At 56.0% G+C, this 16,782-nt stretch overlaps 9 protein-coding genes across 9 annotated transcripts; 4 read left to right on the top strand and 5 right to left on the bottom strand.

Annotated features, from left to right (window-relative positions):
* Positions 1 to 1,238: 1,238 nt before the first annotated feature.
* Positions 1,239 to 1,796, bottom strand: MAM_02200 (Ribonuclease P/MRP, subunit POP7; the record flags this gene model as incomplete). Its single annotated transcript, XM_040820999.1, has 2 exons — positions 1,239 to 1,681; positions 1,736 to 1,796. The coding sequence occupies 2 exons, from the start codon at positions 1,794 to 1,796 to the stop codon at positions 1,239 to 1,241; spliced, it is 504 nt and encodes a 167-aa protein (XP_040681342.1).
* A 282-nt stretch (positions 1,797 to 2,078) lies between these two features.
* Positions 2,079 to 3,179, top strand: MAM_02199 (uncharacterized protein; the record flags this gene model as incomplete). Its single annotated transcript, XM_040820998.1, has 3 exons — positions 2,079 to 2,144; positions 2,227 to 2,412; positions 2,484 to 3,179. 3 exons carry the CDS (start codon positions 2,079 to 2,081, stop codon positions 3,177 to 3,179), a joined length of 948 nt encoding a protein of 315 aa, XP_040681341.1.
* A 404-nt stretch (positions 3,180 to 3,583) lies between these two features.
* Positions 3,584 to 4,703, bottom strand: MAM_02198 (NIPSNAP family protein; the record flags this gene model as incomplete). The annotated part of the gene is made up of 2 exons (XM_040820997.1): positions 3,584 to 4,068; positions 4,130 to 4,703. The coding sequence occupies 2 exons, from the start codon at positions 4,701 to 4,703 to the stop codon at positions 3,584 to 3,586; spliced, it is 1,059 nt and encodes a 352-aa protein (XP_040681340.1).
* A 661-nt stretch (positions 4,704 to 5,364) lies between these two features.
* On the top strand, positions 5,365 to 6,008 carry MAM_02197 (ATPase, F0 complex, subunit J; the record flags this gene model as incomplete). The annotated part of the gene is made up of 4 exons (XM_040820996.1): positions 5,365 to 5,611; positions 5,718 to 5,747; positions 5,841 to 5,891; positions 5,953 to 6,008. 4 exons carry the CDS (start codon positions 5,365 to 5,367, stop codon positions 6,006 to 6,008), a joined length of 384 nt encoding a protein of 127 aa, XP_040681339.1.
* A 636-nt stretch (positions 6,009 to 6,644) lies between these two features.
* Positions 6,645 to 7,522, top strand: MAM_02196 (dihydrofolate reductase; the record flags this gene model as incomplete). The annotated part of the gene is made up of 2 exons (XM_040820995.1): positions 6,645 to 6,720; positions 6,810 to 7,522. 2 exons carry the CDS (start codon positions 6,645 to 6,647, stop codon positions 7,520 to 7,522), a joined length of 789 nt encoding a protein of 262 aa, XP_040681338.1.
* A 258-nt stretch (positions 7,523 to 7,780) lies between these two features.
* Positions 7,781 to 9,403, bottom strand: MAM_02195 (26S proteasome non-ATPase regulatory subunit 12; the record flags this gene model as incomplete). The annotated part of the gene is made up of 4 exons (XM_040820994.1): positions 7,781 to 8,368; positions 8,422 to 9,141; positions 9,198 to 9,254; positions 9,320 to 9,403. The coding sequence occupies 4 exons, from the start codon at positions 9,401 to 9,403 to the stop codon at positions 7,781 to 7,783; spliced, it is 1,449 nt and encodes a 482-aa protein (XP_040681337.1).
* Positions 9,404 to 10,980: 1,577 nt separating this feature from the next.
* MAM_02194 (uncharacterized protein) lies at positions 10,981 to 11,932 on the bottom strand (the record flags this gene model as incomplete). Its single annotated transcript, XM_040820993.1, has 3 exons — positions 10,981 to 11,148; positions 11,519 to 11,652; positions 11,713 to 11,932. The coding sequence occupies 3 exons, from the start codon at positions 11,930 to 11,932 to the stop codon at positions 10,981 to 10,983; spliced, it is 522 nt and encodes a 173-aa protein (XP_040681336.1).
* A 1,517-nt stretch (positions 11,933 to 13,449) lies between these two features.
* On the top strand, positions 13,450 to 14,027 carry MAM_02193 (DASH complex, subunit Spc19; the record flags this gene model as incomplete). The annotated part of the gene is made up of 2 exons (XM_040820992.1): positions 13,450 to 13,608; positions 13,677 to 14,027. The coding sequence occupies 2 exons, from the start codon at positions 13,450 to 13,452 to the stop codon at positions 14,025 to 14,027; spliced, it is 510 nt and encodes a 169-aa protein (XP_040681335.1).
* Positions 14,028 to 14,717: 690 nt separating this feature from the next.
* On the bottom strand, positions 14,718 to 16,347 carry MAM_02192 (uncharacterized protein; the record flags this gene model as incomplete). Its single annotated transcript, XM_040820991.1, has 5 exons — positions 14,718 to 14,954; positions 15,024 to 15,236; positions 15,527 to 15,939; positions 15,987 to 16,092; positions 16,156 to 16,347. The coding sequence occupies 5 exons, from the start codon at positions 16,345 to 16,347 to the stop codon at positions 14,718 to 14,720; spliced, it is 1,161 nt and encodes a 386-aa protein (XP_040681334.1).
* Positions 16,348 to 16,782: the final 435 nt, after the last annotated feature.

The following is a 16,782-nucleotide window of genomic DNA, read 5'->3' as shown; positions in this document are numbered from 1 at the left end:
CGCATGCGTGTTGGATCAAGTGTTGAAAATCTCAAGACATGTGGCACACGGATCTAGATTTCGCTTTTTGAATTTGACTCGGTGCCCCAAGGCGAAAGGGGTTCATTTGCATGACGAATCACGTTCCATGTCTGGTGCTATGTTGTGGATGAGCTTTACTTGGTACACTGCCATGCGACCTTTGACACGGACATGTCAATTGCCGGCGTCAATCAATTCCTTCAGACTAAGCAGTACGATCAATTGAAGACACCCACGCGCGGCGAACGAAACTTCCGGTTTGGAGACGGCCGCATAAAGTCTGTTGGGCAGTGCACAGAACAACTTGGTTACTACTGCGGAGTAATTGGGGAGCCTATAGGCGGGGTGAAGGTCAAGTCGCATGTCCCGCGAGAAAACAATTAGTTTTCTGAGTCGGGGTTGAGACTTTGGTTCAGCAGTGAGCACAGCCAAGACCATGACCGCTTGGATGGATTGCTTGCTCAACTCTGCGGGTCGAATATTGCGGAAGCTGGGAAAAGGACATCAACTGCTCCCGCCGCCCACTTGAAACAGAAACGCTGACCGAAGAGCAAGATGTCATTGCGCAAAGAACCAAGACGCAGAGGACAGTGACGCATCAGACTGCCCCATATAGGCTGATCGGCTGTCAAAAATACCACGACCTGCAATATCTTCAAACTTAATCTGGTTGTGCTCGGTGCCTTTATTTAATCTGATTTGAGTGCTTGGTCAACCCCGGTCCACTGCATCCCTCCAGGGTGATGGTTTCTGGGGACTCGAAAGCATAGATTTACTATCGACGTGCTGTGCCACTTCTGGGTTCATATCAAGACCGTGATAGTTGTATTCAACAATGTAACGTGCCTCGATGGCCAAGAATTCAGTGCCGGCGTGTCACTGCAGCTCTCACCGACCCGGATCGGTCAAAAGAAGAAAAAAGCCAGAGTAACCCCGTTTTGAAGACGATGTGATTGGGTAAGGTGGTTGTATTGCGCGATCAAGAGTGGGGAGACGGAAAGCTTTTGGCGGTTGCCATGTTGCAGCATCGCAACAACAAGTGGTTGCCGAACTCCGAGTTATCTCTGCGCAAAACTTGCCACACTCACAAGATTGGTTCTCGTATGGCGGCAGAGTGATGGTGTCAAAACTAGTTGTTTCCGACGCGGAGCTGAGTGTGCTGCTTCTCAACGGTCACAGCACACGATAGGTGGTATGTGCTGGGGATGAAGGTGTGCTCATTTCAACGTGATGACCACCTCCATGCAGCTGACCCTTCGAATCCTGCTCAGGTCATGGCCTTGCCCTTCTTGGACAATGATATCATCCACCGTCCCAACGGTCTTGGTCCTCAAGCGCACGTTACAATCACCCTGTTGCTCGAACCAGCTCGCCAAGCTGAGCGTCTTCTCGATGGCCTTGCCGGTCCCCAGGACCGTGACGAGCATTGGCGAGGCATCCCCATAGGCGGTGTTGGTGCTGCGCTGTAGAGCCTCCACACGTGCACTGGTTGATGCATTCTTGGGGGCAGGGGCTGTGTTGCGGAGGGACTTGGTGAGGAGTTTGCGGACGCGACTGACGGCGGATAGGAAGGGTGTGTGGGAGGATATGTAGATGACTGGAGATTTTGAAGAGGATGGGACCTGGGGCCTGTTGAGAGGTCTTTTTTGTATTTTGCATCCTAAAAGCATCAGGCGTATTCTCAACAGACGAGGAGGTGGGCTGCTTCGCGTACCTTGTGGAATGGGAGGATTTTTATTGACGGGAGATGGCTGAGGGGGATGGGTCTTTGCCATGTCGGCGATACGGGCCGCACGCAGAGTTGCGGTGAATGGATGTGTAGAAGATGGAGATGGAAACTCGTTGCAGTTGCGCGTCGAGTGCGTCAACTTGTTCGCACTGGGGCCCTCAGTCAGCGGCCAGCCGTCGAGGCCCCACCACCCGCAGGTGACAGGACAGACAGGCAGACGTCGAGCATCTCATCTCCCTCACTTTCCAACGTCGAAGCTCGTCGCCATCTCAACGCAAGCTGCCCATACAGCCATGGCGCAGCTGGATCCAGCACCACATCCCTCATCATGACGCTCGAAGTCTGGCCTCACCTCTCCCCCGAGGAGCTGCACATCAAAGCCGCCGAATCCCTGGTAAGCATGCGCCGCTGCCGTGCCCCCCTCCGCAAACAGCGCGACTCGACTAACTCGGTTGAACCCCCTTCCGTTCCCTCAGGAACGCGAGCTGGAATGGACAGTGCAGGAAACGATAACGCTCTGCCACGAGCTCAAGCACGGCATCGAAGACTGCTACGCGCTCCTCGCGCCCATCGACCCCGGCAGCACCCTGGTCATGAGCACGCACCGCAACGAAAAGGTCAAGGGGACAATCACGCGCGTGGGAACACGCCTCGTCAAAGGCGTCCGTACTTTCTTCCTCTGCCCCGGCACACGCACAACAAGCTGACCCGAGGAACGTGCGTCCCAAAACAGACACTCAGCCTGCAGCTGCGGACGCTCCCCGCGCAGCAGCTCGCCATCTCGCCCCTCGAGCCCATCCACGTGCCGCCCCTCGACGCCATCTTCACCAACCTCACGCAGTCAATCGACCTGCTGGGCCTGCTGCTGGGAAGCACGCCCGCCCCGACCGCGGACAACGTTGCCTCTGCGCTCGCCGCCCTGGCCGAGTGCCTGGCCGAGTCGGCCGGGCTGCTCAAGGGCCCGGCGTCGAGCGAGCCCGACCCGGCGTGGCAGACGGCGTCCTGCCCGGCCCACCACTTCTCGCCCGCCATGCCGCCCAGCCTGAGCTTCTACGTCACGCTCCAGGAGAGCAGCATCGTGCTGTGGCTGCGCGCCCTGGAGCCGGCCGGCGCGCCCGTCAATTTCGGCGTCAAGCTGGGCCTGGCCATTGGCACCGTCAGGAGGCTGGAGCACGACGAGATGGACACCGTGTTCCGCTACTGTCCCGACGGCGACGGAAGCTGTGAGCCCAAGAGGGGGCCCGGCGCGGCCCGCACGAGCGGCAAGAGGGACAGGACGGAGAATGTCTTTGTGCGGGAAAAGGTGAGGATAGAAAGCGCCGACCCGAGCCTGATATCCTTGTATTCCAAGCTGGGCTTCCTGAGCCACATGCTGGGCCAGGCCCGGCATAATCTTGCCGCGGTCATGGGTGTGGAGTTGGATGCCTAGGTGCTACTTTGCTACGGCGGGACTTGTTTGACATTGCTGTGGCTTTTTTTTGTCTTTCCCGTTGCATTGGATACCCCACGGAGTTTGTAGGCCTTTTTTCTTTTGGAGCTGCGCAGATATGCAAGACGAGACGTGCGTCATGACAGTGTTCAACGCCTAATACATGTGGTATATCTTCTACCAGGGGGGCCTTGACTGATGATACATGGTGTGTGTTGCACCGTCGTCATTGACAAATGAACAAGAACTGTAAAAAATAGAAATAGAAATAGAAATGCTTCTGCAAGAAAAATGCGGCTGCGTGGTTCCCAATTCTCAACAAGCAATCTCTCCCCAGTCGGCTCCCCGTCTCCGTACCGTCCGTGTTTCCATGCTCGATATAACCAACGGGGGTGGGGTTGGACTCATGCTACCGGTGACCAAGGCATGGGAACCAAGATCCGCGACTTCATGCTCTGGATAAGGGGTACCGTCTTATGGACCGTGTCACTCCATCCCTCGACCGACCAGCTCTTCTCGCGGCGCTCTCGGCGCTCCTCCAGATTGGCAAACTGCCACAAATGATGGACCGTGTTGAGCTCTCCGATTTGGACAAACCAAGCGCCTACGCCCTCCATCACCTCTCGTCGAGCCTCGAGGCCGCGCCGCCAGTGAAACTCCCATTCCAACAAGTTCCCGGGGTGCAGGGTATACGAGCGAAGCTCGAAAATGCCGCCCAGCTGTCGCGGGGGCGTCGTGGGCCAGAAGGAGAACTCCTGCATGAGTGAAATATGCTTGGAGTTGATCAACAGTTTCAGTTCACTGTCAAAGTCGGCGAACTCGGGGTGATGGGTGATGGAGTATCGAGACTGGTGATAGCCCTCGTACTTTTGGTATTCCCAGATGTGGACTGTAGCAATGGTCAGCCTCTGCCTCCTTGTTCGGCACCAAGTAGTAGATTCACGCCGCACCAAACGTGTCGCAGTCGCCGATTTCAACTCGCCAACTGCCGACAAGGTGCACCTTGTTCTCGGGAAGGTTTGCTATCTTGGGATAATAGTGGCCAACGAGCGCCATGTACTCGTCCACCCTGTCGGGCTTCACCTCGTGGAAGACAATGGAGTGGACGTATTTGCCGCGAGCCAGCACCTGACTGAAGCTGGCTTGGATCTGCGCCTCCATCTCCCTGCCCTCCTTGGTGCCGTAGATGAGATTTGACAGGACATTGGGCTTTCGATCAGTCTCGTGCTTGCTCGCCTCGGCAGTGACTCCTGCATCAGTCTCGGATGAGCCTTGGCCTGACGTCTCGGACGCAGAGAAATTATTGGCAGCTAACGCACGTGCTCCCTGTTCTTTCTGCGCCTCCACCAGCATCTCTCGAAACTGTGCCTGCTTCCTATTGAACGAGTCGATTTGCGCCCTGGAGGGATTGATGTCTCCCATCGACGGGGTTTTGGACTGCCTGGCGGCGGCAGTGCCGAAGGCTCTCCAAACACCATGCAGGTCTGCCGTGACTCTACGGCGAGGAAGGGATCGTGACAGCATGGCGAGGGAGTAGGTGGCCTAAAAAGACGTCTGAGAAGCTCCAAGTTTCGAGGGCCGGAGCAGCCACTCAAGGTTGGCAGGGCTGAAATTTGAGATGAGACGGATAGAGAAAAGAAGTCCCTCGGGGAAACGCCAAGGGTTTGGGCTCTGAAGAATGGGTGGCGTGTTGTCACGTCGCGCGCGGGGAAGGCAACAGCGACCGCAGTGACAGCGACAGCGGCAGCGACAGCGGCAGCACGGCGGTTCCCCTCGAGAACTTGGGCAGAAGGAGCGTGTAGCGTCCAGACGTCGGTGTCGTGGCGTGGTTGGTGAGTGAAGCTGTTGAGAAAGGAGGGCAGCCTTGGCCGTCAATTGGATGCGCGGCGCAGACGTCGGCACCCCGCACCTTGCCAACTGGGAGTTGCGAGAGAATGTGTTTGGATGGATTGGCCAGGGGAGGGGATCGGGCCGTGAGAAGGACAATGGCTCAATGCTGATTGACTGACCCGTCTGAACACGGTTTCTTGACAGACAGGACGTGAGGAGGCGGCGGTACGAATGCCAGTTCCAGAGCCGGGTGCAGTCGCCCAGCAGCAAGCAAGCACAGCTTTGTGATGTCACCCTGTCGGGTCACGTGCATCTCCGCAGCCGCAGTGGAGCTGGCGGATCAACGGAAGCCGCGATGGTCCGCAGCTCCAACGCAGCCAGCCCGTCGCTGCCTGAGGCTGAAACTCGTCGGCTCAAACCGCCAGACGGAGCTTCTGCTGGATCGGCCATCGAAAAAGGCTCGCTCCACGACTTCACCGCGAGGCACTCTATCCAACACATCCAAGCCACCGTTCCCATCCCTCGAGATACCCACGAAGACCAGACCGCAATCATGTCTTGGCTCGGCGTCGCTCCCTTCAAGAAGTTCCCGGCTCCTTTCCGTACGTCAACCCAGAGCTATCCAGTTGAGGCGCCCGATGGCTCCGCAAACGCAAAGCGCACCCCCGATGCTTGGACGGCGACGTCGACGCTAACAATTGCGAACAGTAAAACCGATGTGGCCTTTCTTTGCTGCCGGTACGTCCTTGAGCAGCCATCCATGGTCTCTTCTCGAATATCCGCCGGGAATTGGAATTGTCGTGTGAAACTAGGGACTAACTCGAGACCCAGGTCTGGTCATTGCCTACGGTGTCAACTCTGCCCAGAACGCCATGATGGCCTGTACGCACCCCCCACGCCTGCAATTGCGCAAAACATGCACGGATTGCTAACGATGCATCAGCCGATGAGTGGAAGAACGACCCTCGCAACCCCAAGGCCAAGTCGGGCGGTCACTAAGTTGGTTGTGAGTTGTGGGAGCGCGTAGAGGGGACAAGCAGTCGATGAGAGCGAAGCACAGTCGGGTTCGATCGAGCGGAAGACGCGCGCGCCGGGCAGGGGACCCGGGGGTTGATGTTGTATCATAGACTCGCATCCGGGGATTCAATAGACCTTGTGCATCAGGCTCCCAGCCCGGCATGCGGACCACGGCGTGACTCAGGAACCGCTGTCGGGTTGCCGCATGAGCCGACGGCGCCATCGTGGCAGCATCACGAGCCCCGGCATCACTCCGAGAGACGCAAACGTGTCGTCGTAGATACCCAGCTCCTCACAGTCCGCCGTCCGGATACCAACATCCGTCATGCCCCTTTGTCCCGGTACCTTGACCCATCTCCTATCACTGATATCCGGTGCATGCATGGTCTCCTCACCGGCTGGCGCATCCCCCCGAAGCGAGGCGACCACATCCACCCACCCGATAGTCGAGACCATCCCCCGCTCAAACTAAACTCTCACATGTCCACGACCGCCCGAGCCAGGCGCACACCATCGCCGCCTCTTCCATAGATGTTCGCATCGCCGCAGGCCATCGCGCGACCCAGACCCCCCCTGCTACCGCGCGTTTCCGCCGCCGCCCCCCGAGCCCTGCGCGCAATGACGGCCTCGACCGAGTCGTCCAACGCCAACGCCAACGGCGGCAAGGCAGACGTCAAGATCCTCATGCTTCACGGTACGTCGCGCGCCCGTCCGCAAGGCCGCTCGGCCAGCCCGCTCGCAAACCCCCGGCACGCACGTCGCTGACACGCCCGCGCCGCCCAGGCTACACCCAGTCGGGGCCTCAGTTCCGCGCCAAAACCCGCGCCCTGGAGAAGCTCCTCGCCAAGGCGCTGTCCCCCGTCTCCCTGCGCCCCGTGCTCATCTATCCCACCGGTCCCTGCCGCCTCCTGCCGCAGGACATGCCGTCCTACGAGCCGCCGTCGGACCCGGCAGCCGAGGCGGACGCCTACCAGCCGGACGCGTGGGCGTGGTGGCGCAAGGACGACGCGTCAGGCGAATACGTCCACCTGGACGAGGGCATGGAGGCCGTCGCCCAGGCCATCCGCCAAGCAGGCGGCATAGACGGCGTCTGCGGGTTCAGCCAGGGCGGTGCGGCGGCGGGCATCGTCGCCGCGGCGCTCGGGGGAGCCGTACCCGCGGGACCGGCGGGCGACTGGGTACGGGAGCTGAGGGAGGCCAACGGCGGCAGGGCCGCGAGGTTCGCCGTGTCCTATTCTGGCTTCTGGGCGACGCCCGAGTCGTTGCGGTTCTTGTATAAGCCCAGGATACGCACGCCGTCGCTGCACTATCTCGGCGGCCTGGATACGGTCGTCGACGAGAGCAGGAGCCGGGCCTTGGTCGAGAGGTGCGAGGGCGCGACGACGCTGGTCCATCCCGGTGGCCATCATGTGCCCGTGTCCAGGGAGTGGGTGATGCCTCTGGCCGCGTTTATCAAGCAGCATGTTTGCGATGCAGCGCCCAAGGCTGAGCTGTGACAAGTCGCCGAGTTTGATGCCAAGTGCAGCCTTTTTTTTTAGACGCCTAGACGAATACACAAGGAGAACAGATAGATATAGATGCAAGCCAAAACTAGATGTTACATTCAATGTCCTCGGTCCTTGAGAGCACCTGTTGTTCCAAATCTGTACACGCCATTGTCGCATGACCATCAGCCCCCCTTGGCCATTGAACCTGTTTGTTCAACCCCCTTCGCAAGTCAGCCGTCTACAGCCTCGCTCTATCCCCATGTCCACCTACTTTGTACTCGTGGGTTGAATGCGGGCCATCATCTCCTCTTTCGTGATCAAATGATCGATTCTCTCCAGTAATCCCAATAGACTCTTCATGTTATGGCTCCATTCGTTCAAGACATCGTCCGCACCCCTGGGTTTGGCAAAGCTGACGATTCCGGCGGGCCGATCAATTTTTGCGTAGACAGTCTTTGAAGTGACCAATTCGCTAATATACTTTTCGGTTTCATCCTCGGCCAAATCAAGCAACTCGGTAAGGCGGTTCATGCGGATGCGAGTGTAGTACTTGGCAACGACACGGACGTTGTGCTCGATGACACGCTTTCGAAGGTCCTCCCATCGCTGGTGAGCCTTTCCATCCGACGACTGGCCGGGCTGCGCATCGAAGACGTCGGTGCTACACAGGTGGGGGCCAAACTTCTTGGCAATCTCTGGCCATCGCATCAGTTCGTGGACAGTGAACAGCCGGAGTAGTTCGGCATTCAAAGGCACTTGGGAGTTCCGCGTGTCCTTGGATATGCGGTGAAGTAAGTCGTGTTGCTCGTTGTCATAAGGGGAAAGGATGACGAAAAAGATGATGCGCTGGAGCACCTGAAGTCTTGTCAGCATTCCATGTCGACTTGAAGCCTACATCGTTGACTCACGGGATGAAGTTTAGCAGGGTCTTCCTCGACCGCTTCGGTGTCGAGAACTTGTCTGTAGTGCTTGCACACATCTAGATATTTGTCATCATGCTTCGCAAGGGCGATTTGCTGTTCATAGTACCGCAACTTGAGGTCTGTGGTGTCGTCTTCTTTCTCCTCTGGGACTTCCTCGCCTCTGGCCCTCTTCTTCTCCCGCTCTTTTTGTTCCTTTTCCAACTGCTCGGCAGACTTCTTGGGCTTGCGTGCCAAGTATCGTGTGCTGATCTTGCGGCCCAGTATGCCGGCCTGAGTCCAGTCCTGACTCTCAATGCACAGTGCAACTTGTGCCAAAATGAACTCGGTCTTTTCCCGTCGATCCATAGAACCAAATGTCTCGACCTGCAATTCGCACAAAATCTCTGTGGCGGCTTTCAGGTCACCCTGCTCCTTTTTGATGTCAGAAAGGATTTTCGTTACCCGGGCTCGCTCTACTTCGACAAATATCTTTCCTTCCGTGACAGTTCGAAGGGTCTCGATAACTGAAAGCTTCGTCTTGAGGTCTGGTGTCTCGTCGAGATAGCCAACCACGGTCTGGACCATTTTGGTAATGGCCTGCTTCAGCTGGCTATGCTTCTTGGAAAGGACAAGCGTTTGCTCGTTCATCAAGCTCCAGTCTCCGGCATTTTTGCAAAGTGTCACAACAGCAATCAAGACCCTCGATGTTGATGCTAAATCAGACGCCTTCGAGCCCGTTAGTGTTTAATGCAACTGCTAGTTAGGCCGCGCACAAGCCGTACTTGCCGGGTCTGCTTCTCGAGCGCAGTAAGCTTCTCGATGGCGCCCTGAAGGTCGGTCTGCACGCTAGAGTTAGCTTCATATACATCTTTTTTGCTATCGTCTTCTGCTGGATGGGTCGAACCTTTGCCAGAGTCTCAGCTTCCGGAAGCTGCTGGTCGACCTCCTTCGTGAAGTCCTTCTCGGGCTTCAAGGTAGTTTCGGACATGGTTGCGGTTTTGTCTGTAATCGTTGGCACCTGTATCCTGCTGACGATAGGTTACGTATGGCTTCGGAGGGATGAAACGCCGTCACAGTAGCGCTGTGATGTTCTCCGTGGTGTCGCACGGGTTAAAGAAGCGCGTTTGGTGCCTGTCGGAGTTGGCCAATTCGTGAGACGGCTCGTAACGCAAGAGGTTCCTGCCTGCAGCTCACGGTGACGGCGCTAAGTTGTCGTGCGTGGAGCTGGCCAGCCTGCATGGGAAAATCTTAAGACCGCGGTTCCGATCTAGGATCTAGGAACCATCCCCATGTGGGTCAGGTGACCTGAAGCGGGAGACTTCGTACGTCCTGTCTGTTCACAACCCATCTTTTCCTTTGTTACTCCCTATGTTTCCTGTCACTGAAGAGGAGAGCATTCGCATTTTGCAGCTAATCATCCATCCCGCTCTTGTGGCAGCTGCATGGATTCATCTTCTGAATGGCCCAGGCTTTGTTGGCACACACGTATTGAATACGTAACGTTACTTTGTTACGTGTCACTCGGGGCAAGGCGCTGCGAATGCCTTGCAGGCCATGGCATTTCATCGAGTAATACGACATCACTGTCAATTTTCAGTCTTCCTCACAAGAGCAGGTCATCTCGCCCGCTTTCAGAATGCGATCCCGCTTCAAAATGCTGATCTTGCCCCGCGTCAGCACGACTCAAACGGCCCGTCGCTGCTTGTGGGTATTCGTCATGATCGAGGACCACTCTGAGCCGATTCAACGCTCATTGGCAAATAGCTGCCGAATGAAAAACCGCGTCTCTTGGCTTGATACTGACCTTGGTTTGATGTGGCGTGTCAAGTAGAGCCTGCTGCCATCTGTCCTTTGAAGCAATCGTCACTCCCACGCCTCGGAGCGGCCATAGCCATGATCGTATTTGGCACGCATGCGGCATTGTCCGCCAACTCTGACGGTGTCCAACTGTTTTTCCTTCCAGAATAAGTCTTACCACCTCTTTGCCTGCCTGACAATGCATGTCTTGGTACCAGATCAGGTAAAGAGCGCTACTCTACGGTGTACATCATGAGCTGTGGTGAGGTCACAACTACCTACTGAACCTAGGTAGATAGTCCCAGGCTCCCGGTCGAACATACTCTGGGATGTTCAGACAACCGGTTTGCTCGTATTCTGCCTGGATATCTCTAGTGAGTGACCACTTGAGTGCTTTGACATGGCATGCTAATTATACCCGGCCCAACCTAATGAAGGCTGGACCACTGTAGAACAAACTCGTCGAGAAATTACCCATGATTGAACGAGGAATACTCGCTCATGTATATTTCGAGTCAACTCTAGTTGAGGTGCTGATGCCCAGGACGGTCCTGACGGGTGACCCAAACACTACTTGTGTGTGTACATGCTTTACCAAAGTCCCAAACACCAATTGTCCTATTTTAACCCAATGCTTACAATGAGAAGACACATGAATAATAGATACGCACTCATGCCTTATGAACTATTTTCCCGTCTTCTCTGCGTCTTTGCTTCCATGACCGCGAGGTGTGATAGATAATGTCAGCCCTTTCGTATTCTGTACTGTTACACGGGTGATTGTGTAGTCGACCTGTTGCCTCCACCAACAGGCGCCGCAGTCATTTCTTCATCCTCTCGGACTTCGCTAGTGGTGATGTCTTGCCTCTCGGGAGGACGAGTGATGAGCCAAAGGCTCGATTTTGACTTGATGCCGCCGTCCGACTCCGTGAAATTCTGCACAGCGATAGCAGAGTTTGCAGAGCCATTTCGAGCAACATCCTGGTGGGGAGTTGCGTCCTCCTTTTTTCTCTTCTCCATCCTCCGTCGACGAAATGCAAGATATATTGACAAACATACGGCATATAGAACAAGGAGGGAAGCAAGTGGAATAGCTATGGTCGCCGCCCAATGGAAACGGGATTTTGACTTGAGTATTTTCTCGTTAGGCATTTGAAGAGCTTGTGGCCAAAAAAAATAATAATAAAATAATAAAAAGAAATATGGCAGAGAGCTGGACGCTGCGGAAAGTGTGGAGCAAGGTATCAACTTCAACTTTCGCATGGCCATGAAGAGAGAGAGGGCGGTTACCGGGGGAGGGACATACCGGTTCTTTTGGAGTCCAAGGAGGGGAAATTGTCCAGTTTGGATGAACGTGCTGGCCGTTGGTAAGCCAGATAGCATACAATTCATTCTCCAATGCTTCTGGAGTCCACACACAAGACGTGGAATTCATGGCATCTATTACACGACTCTGTTAGTCAGTTGAACTGTCCAAGGGGTTACAGCCAGGATACAGACCAGTCAAGTTGGCCACCAAGTCATACACGACAACACCATCCGCAGGATATGCAACCTTGAAGAGAGCCAGCTCAGCACCGGCTTTGAGCAAGGACTGATTCCACGTCAGGGTGAATGGGTTCCCGTTGGAAATGCTGTCGTTCCAATCTTCGTTCAGAAATCGCAAGCCATGGCCGTTGACACCATAGGCGACAGCAGCAGCTGCCGGCTGGTGAGCCATATGAGAGACTGGCGATGGTATCCCAGTTCGGGATGGTGGCGGCCGTGAAAGGTGGCTTCCAGGTCAAATTCATACTCACCCACCAAGGAACAACCGACACAAGAGCCTAGCTTTAGACACCGGAGAGAAATACAAAGACCGGCGACCACGGTGTTATATGGGTGAAAAGCGCTGGGACTTTGGGGTGGGCTGGCAAGCGTACAGCATGGGGTACATGAGGGTCTCAGTCAGAAAGGGAGGATTGGCCGCATCGTTGGGTCATAACATGCTTGGGAAGCGTCATCTCCTCTACCAATCTCACGATGCACCGCATTATGGGCTGGGAGATGGCCGTTAGCCCGAATTCGGTCACGATGGCTTCATGTCCCGCAGCCGGGGGGGGGAGGGGGGGGACCGCTCATAGCAGCTGGCATGCTGCGTTGCATGCCTGGTCAACACGATGTTCGGTCAAGTGACGATGGCACAAGGAGGACATGACTCTTAGAGACACAGCCTGGTGACGGTTTCCGGGGACGACGGGGCCTTGCGAAATGGCCATGGCGGAAGTTTGACAGCATATATAGAAGCAGAGGAGTTGGTCAATTATAACTCAAGGCATCTCAGATGCAAGAGATACTGTCGGTATCGAATGAGGTGTTGCGCCGAAACGTGGGCCTGTCCGTGTATTTTCTCGTTCCACGGGGAAGCATCCAAGCTCGGCGGAAGAGAGATGGATTGTCTGGCACTGTGGTGGAGAGGGTTCGTCCAAGGGCCGTTGGCGAGGCCTGAGCCGGCAAAAAAGATGGCCGGTAAATCCGGGAGCCTTTGCGAGAAAGCACCTGGCATGCATTTGATGGCATTCCAGTGCAAATACGGAGTAAGCGCGCGTAGATGGTGAGACATGACAGTTGGAGACTGCAGGTCAAGGTTCGAATATGAAGAAGACATCTGCAGTCGAAGTCACAGGAGACATGTACCTTGTCAGCTGGGCTGCCGTCTGAGTGACATCTCTCGAGGAGGCAGGAACGAGACGCGAGACACGCGAGGTCCTGGTGCTTAAACAGGCAGGTGGGCCAGCGCTGATGGCGCTAAATGGTGGAGGTGCTGCCCGGCCACTGCCATTTCAACTTGCCGCTTGCCACACTTGAAAGCCGCGAGACGAGTTGACGCCCCCAGACGCCTCGAGACGCGCGATGTTGTGCCTCGAACGCTCCACCGGGGCTCGACTGAACAACCACACCATTTGAAGCATCGTGAGTTTTTTTTCTCGTTGCAGTGCTGCCCTTCCCCGCCCTGAGCCGGCCCCTTCCCCCCGCCGGCGTCTCCCTCTTATTACGACGAGACAAGAGCCCGCATTCTTGAAACCTCTGAGGCCTCCGCCCCTCGACTTCCGAGCTACAACAGGCCGTCTTTTCTCACGATCCTCTGAGAGCATCACGGTACCCGTCGAGGCAACAACCCCAGGTCCGAGCATCGTGACCTCTTTGACTGGTGACTTGGAGTCGCTTCAGGGCCTGCTGTCCCTGCCGGCCCCAGCAATGGCTACGACAGCCTCCGCCCCTGGCACCACCGCAACGTATGCCGGCTGTGTCTCCTCGCTGCGCAGGGCTCTTAATTTCCTTGAATCGTCGGTCGATACTTTGGATGGAGGCGTAGCCGACTTTCCACGGCTCGTCAAGGCTTTGAAAACTGTTCGGGTGCGAACAATATCTTTTCTAGAATTCCGTTTTACCATGCTCAAAACCTAACGTGCATGATTTTGCAGCACTACGAACTCATTCCCCAAACAACTCTTGCTGCTGCTGAATCCTCACTCCGAGACGAGATTGGTCCGTATATCGCACTCTTGCTCTCTCGAGCCGATGCACAAATCGAGCGACAAGAACGGCGGATTGAAACACTCAAAGCCCGTGCAGAGCTTCAACAAGGTCGCCTCGCGCGGCCGGATGAGGTTGATAAGAGAGTTGCCGCTCGGGGTCGCAAGTTGACCGGAGAAGACAAATTAAGAGCCCGCCTTATTCGTCAACGGAAAGAAGCGCTTCGTTACGGAGTTGAACGGTTAGAACTCGAAGTGCTTCAGAAAGAAAGAGAACTACGCAAGCGTCTCGACACTTAATGCTATTGCTTCCGTGAAAGGGCCGTCATGAGGCGAGAACCATCCTATTTGGGATTTTTTGACATGTGTTGGTGCGCTAGTACCTCATTGGCGTGGTATCCAACTCTGCCACTAGTTGGGGATTGTTCGAAATTTCTCCGACGGAGGCGATTGAGACCTCACAAAGCGTGGCCAAGCCTCGGTGGGAAGCCAATGCAACACTTTCGCCTAGTGATGTGGCTCAGACTGGCTGCGGCGGCGGTAGCAACATGACTGGTATGTTTATAGTCGGCCTGTTCCGCCCACAGGTTTTCAGTCCATCATCACTTGCTTGGCCCCTCTTCATCTTGAGGTCTCACTCTCATGCAGTGATGAAGGAGCAGCTCAGCCGACCCGGACACAAATTAACCGGGTCTGCTAGATATGGGCTGAATATCAATCTTGTTCGAGATGGACGCGAGGTAACAACTGCGCGAAACCAGTGCGCTGGAGGACTGACCGACAACTCATGAATGTACTCAGTCTTATGTCAAGCCGTTGATTGGTGGCTAGGAGCGGCGCCCCAAGACCATGTCTATCACAACGTTAGGCATCGAGCTGTCCATCAGATCTAGATATGATGGTCTAGTCTGATCTCATGGTACTGCAGATGAAACGTTGACGTTCTCGCGTTGGCGAAGCGTTCCCCTGCGGGACCCCCAGCTCGTTCACCTAGTCGAGAAACGGCTTCAAGCCTACATCAATCGGAGCCGTGACACAGTCCAAGTTGACCGGCATCCTGGCAATCTTGGTACACTTGTTCTTGGGCTCTTCGTTCCCCTTGTCAAACTGATGATCCATCCAGGCCATCCACTCGGCTGCCCCAGCCGTGAAGCTCGGCCGATGTCCATGGGTAGGATACAACCTCAGGTACAGCTCGATACCGTCACGACGGGAAGTATTCCACGCCTAGACTGTCGTCTTCTACGATACAGCCGTATCATTCTCCCCCCTGGACAACGAAAATCGGCGCCGGACTCGAATCTCCTGTGTCGAAGCCACCATCTTCTCCCACTCCAGCAGCGTGGGAATATCCCTCTCGGCGCCTCCCACCGAGACGAGCTGGCTGGCTTCAGGGTCTAGACTGATGCCAATCACTGATTCCAGACACAGCTGCGCCTCGACAGCCAGCTGCGTCCTGTCCCGCAGGACTGGCGACGACGTGGACTCTCTGTACGACGGCACGGCGCGCTGTGCCGCGACAAGCTAGCTACGGCAGGAATCCGGCGCCTCCAGATGTCAAGTTAGCCCCTGGGAAGCTATCCACGAACTGAGGCACGAAGTACATCGCGGGAGCAATGGCCACGCTGCCGAGGTACGCCGCGTCGTTGCGCACATATCTGCTCTCTGCGAGCTTCCGGACCGCGCCTCTCGCCTTGCGAATGCCCGAAGCTCATTCAGTCTTTGGCAACGGATCCCGGAGAAGGCCGTGCACGCCGCCGCCACGGAATAGCACACGTCGTTTGCCTGCGCCGGGAGACTGATATACTTGTGGCTCGTGTAGTTGTTTCCCAGGCCGGCCTGGTCGGTGGCGACGACGGCGTAGCCCTTTTCAGGACGGGCTGCCACGGGGAGTGGTCGTACAGCGCAGGGCCGTTGGACGGCACGGCGGTGACGACGGAGCCGTCGTAGTCAAGGGACGTGTACTGGAAGCGGAATTCGGTCGCGCCGCCGTTTATCGTGAGGTTCTGGGAGTCGAGGGGCTGGAGCTTGAGGATCCCCCCCGGCCGCAGAGACGAGGCGAAGTTGATGGCTGTTTCGCACAAGGGGTAGTCGAGGCGGACCACGGATCTGTCTGCCACGACGGTCCTGTTGAGGCGCCGCTGGCAGTCTTGACCGCAGGAGTGGGCGTTGGCGAGGGCCCGCGAGACATTGAAGCTGGCCGCCTGAAGAGCTGTGGTGAGGGGGAGCAAGGCGAGGAGGGGCGAGGCGCATTTTCACCATGCTCCAGTTTGCTTGGTTCCCGTGGTCGTGGCCTTGCCCGCTGCTTGATGATGCGGATATGGAGGACCTCGGCGTTAAGGTGAGGGTAGATGGATGACTTGGCCTGTAGACCTCGGTTCACATACGTCTCTTCTCATGGCTCAGTCCGCCGCCCAGAGTATTCTACATCTTGAACAGCAAAAGCTGACGAGGTCAGACGTCCATGACGATTGCGTTTGCAGCGGTCCATCCATCCAATCACATTATCACCGCTTGATGCGCGCCAAGGTGTGGATCTGCGAGCATGGGGAGATTGCCCGTATGAAGCGACGACGGAGTTGTCAGTGAGAGTTGCAAGGAGGCTCGCTCTGCCGCCCATGTCATGTCACCCAGCAACCTCTGCACAATACTATTCGTCACGGTGTATGTAACTGGGCATATGCACTCTCTGCAGTCTCTGCACAGCCTTGAAATGTCAGTTCACCTTTTTTGTTGATTGACCCATCTATAGACTAGACACTCCACCAGCTAGAAAGGCATCCAAGTCTCTCAATCGCTACGGCGACTTCACAATGTATACCTGTCGCGCAAGCCTTCTCCTTCACTTCGCCCTCCGTATACTTCCTCCTTTAGCCCAGGTCCTACGACATTCCAGTGAGCCCAAGTGCCACTACCCCGTTGTCAAACCTTTACCGAGATACCAGGTCCCAGATGACAGAACCAATCGACCCTTTGTCAAGAACATCATCCATGTTCGAAATAAACAAGATTGAAAGAAAGAAAAGTAAAGAACAGAAATCAAGAAAATGAGGCT

Source organism: Metarhizium album (assembly GCF_000804445.1).
Source record: "Metarhizium album ARSEF 1941 chromosome Unknown scaffold_3, whole genome shotgun sequence".
In the NCBI taxonomy this organism is placed as follows: domain Eukaryota; kingdom Fungi; phylum Ascomycota; class Sordariomycetes; order Hypocreales; family Clavicipitaceae; genus Metarhizium; species Metarhizium album.
The sequence above is the reverse complement of the archived record's forward strand: the minus strand, read 5'-3'. Positions and strand labels throughout refer to the sequence as shown.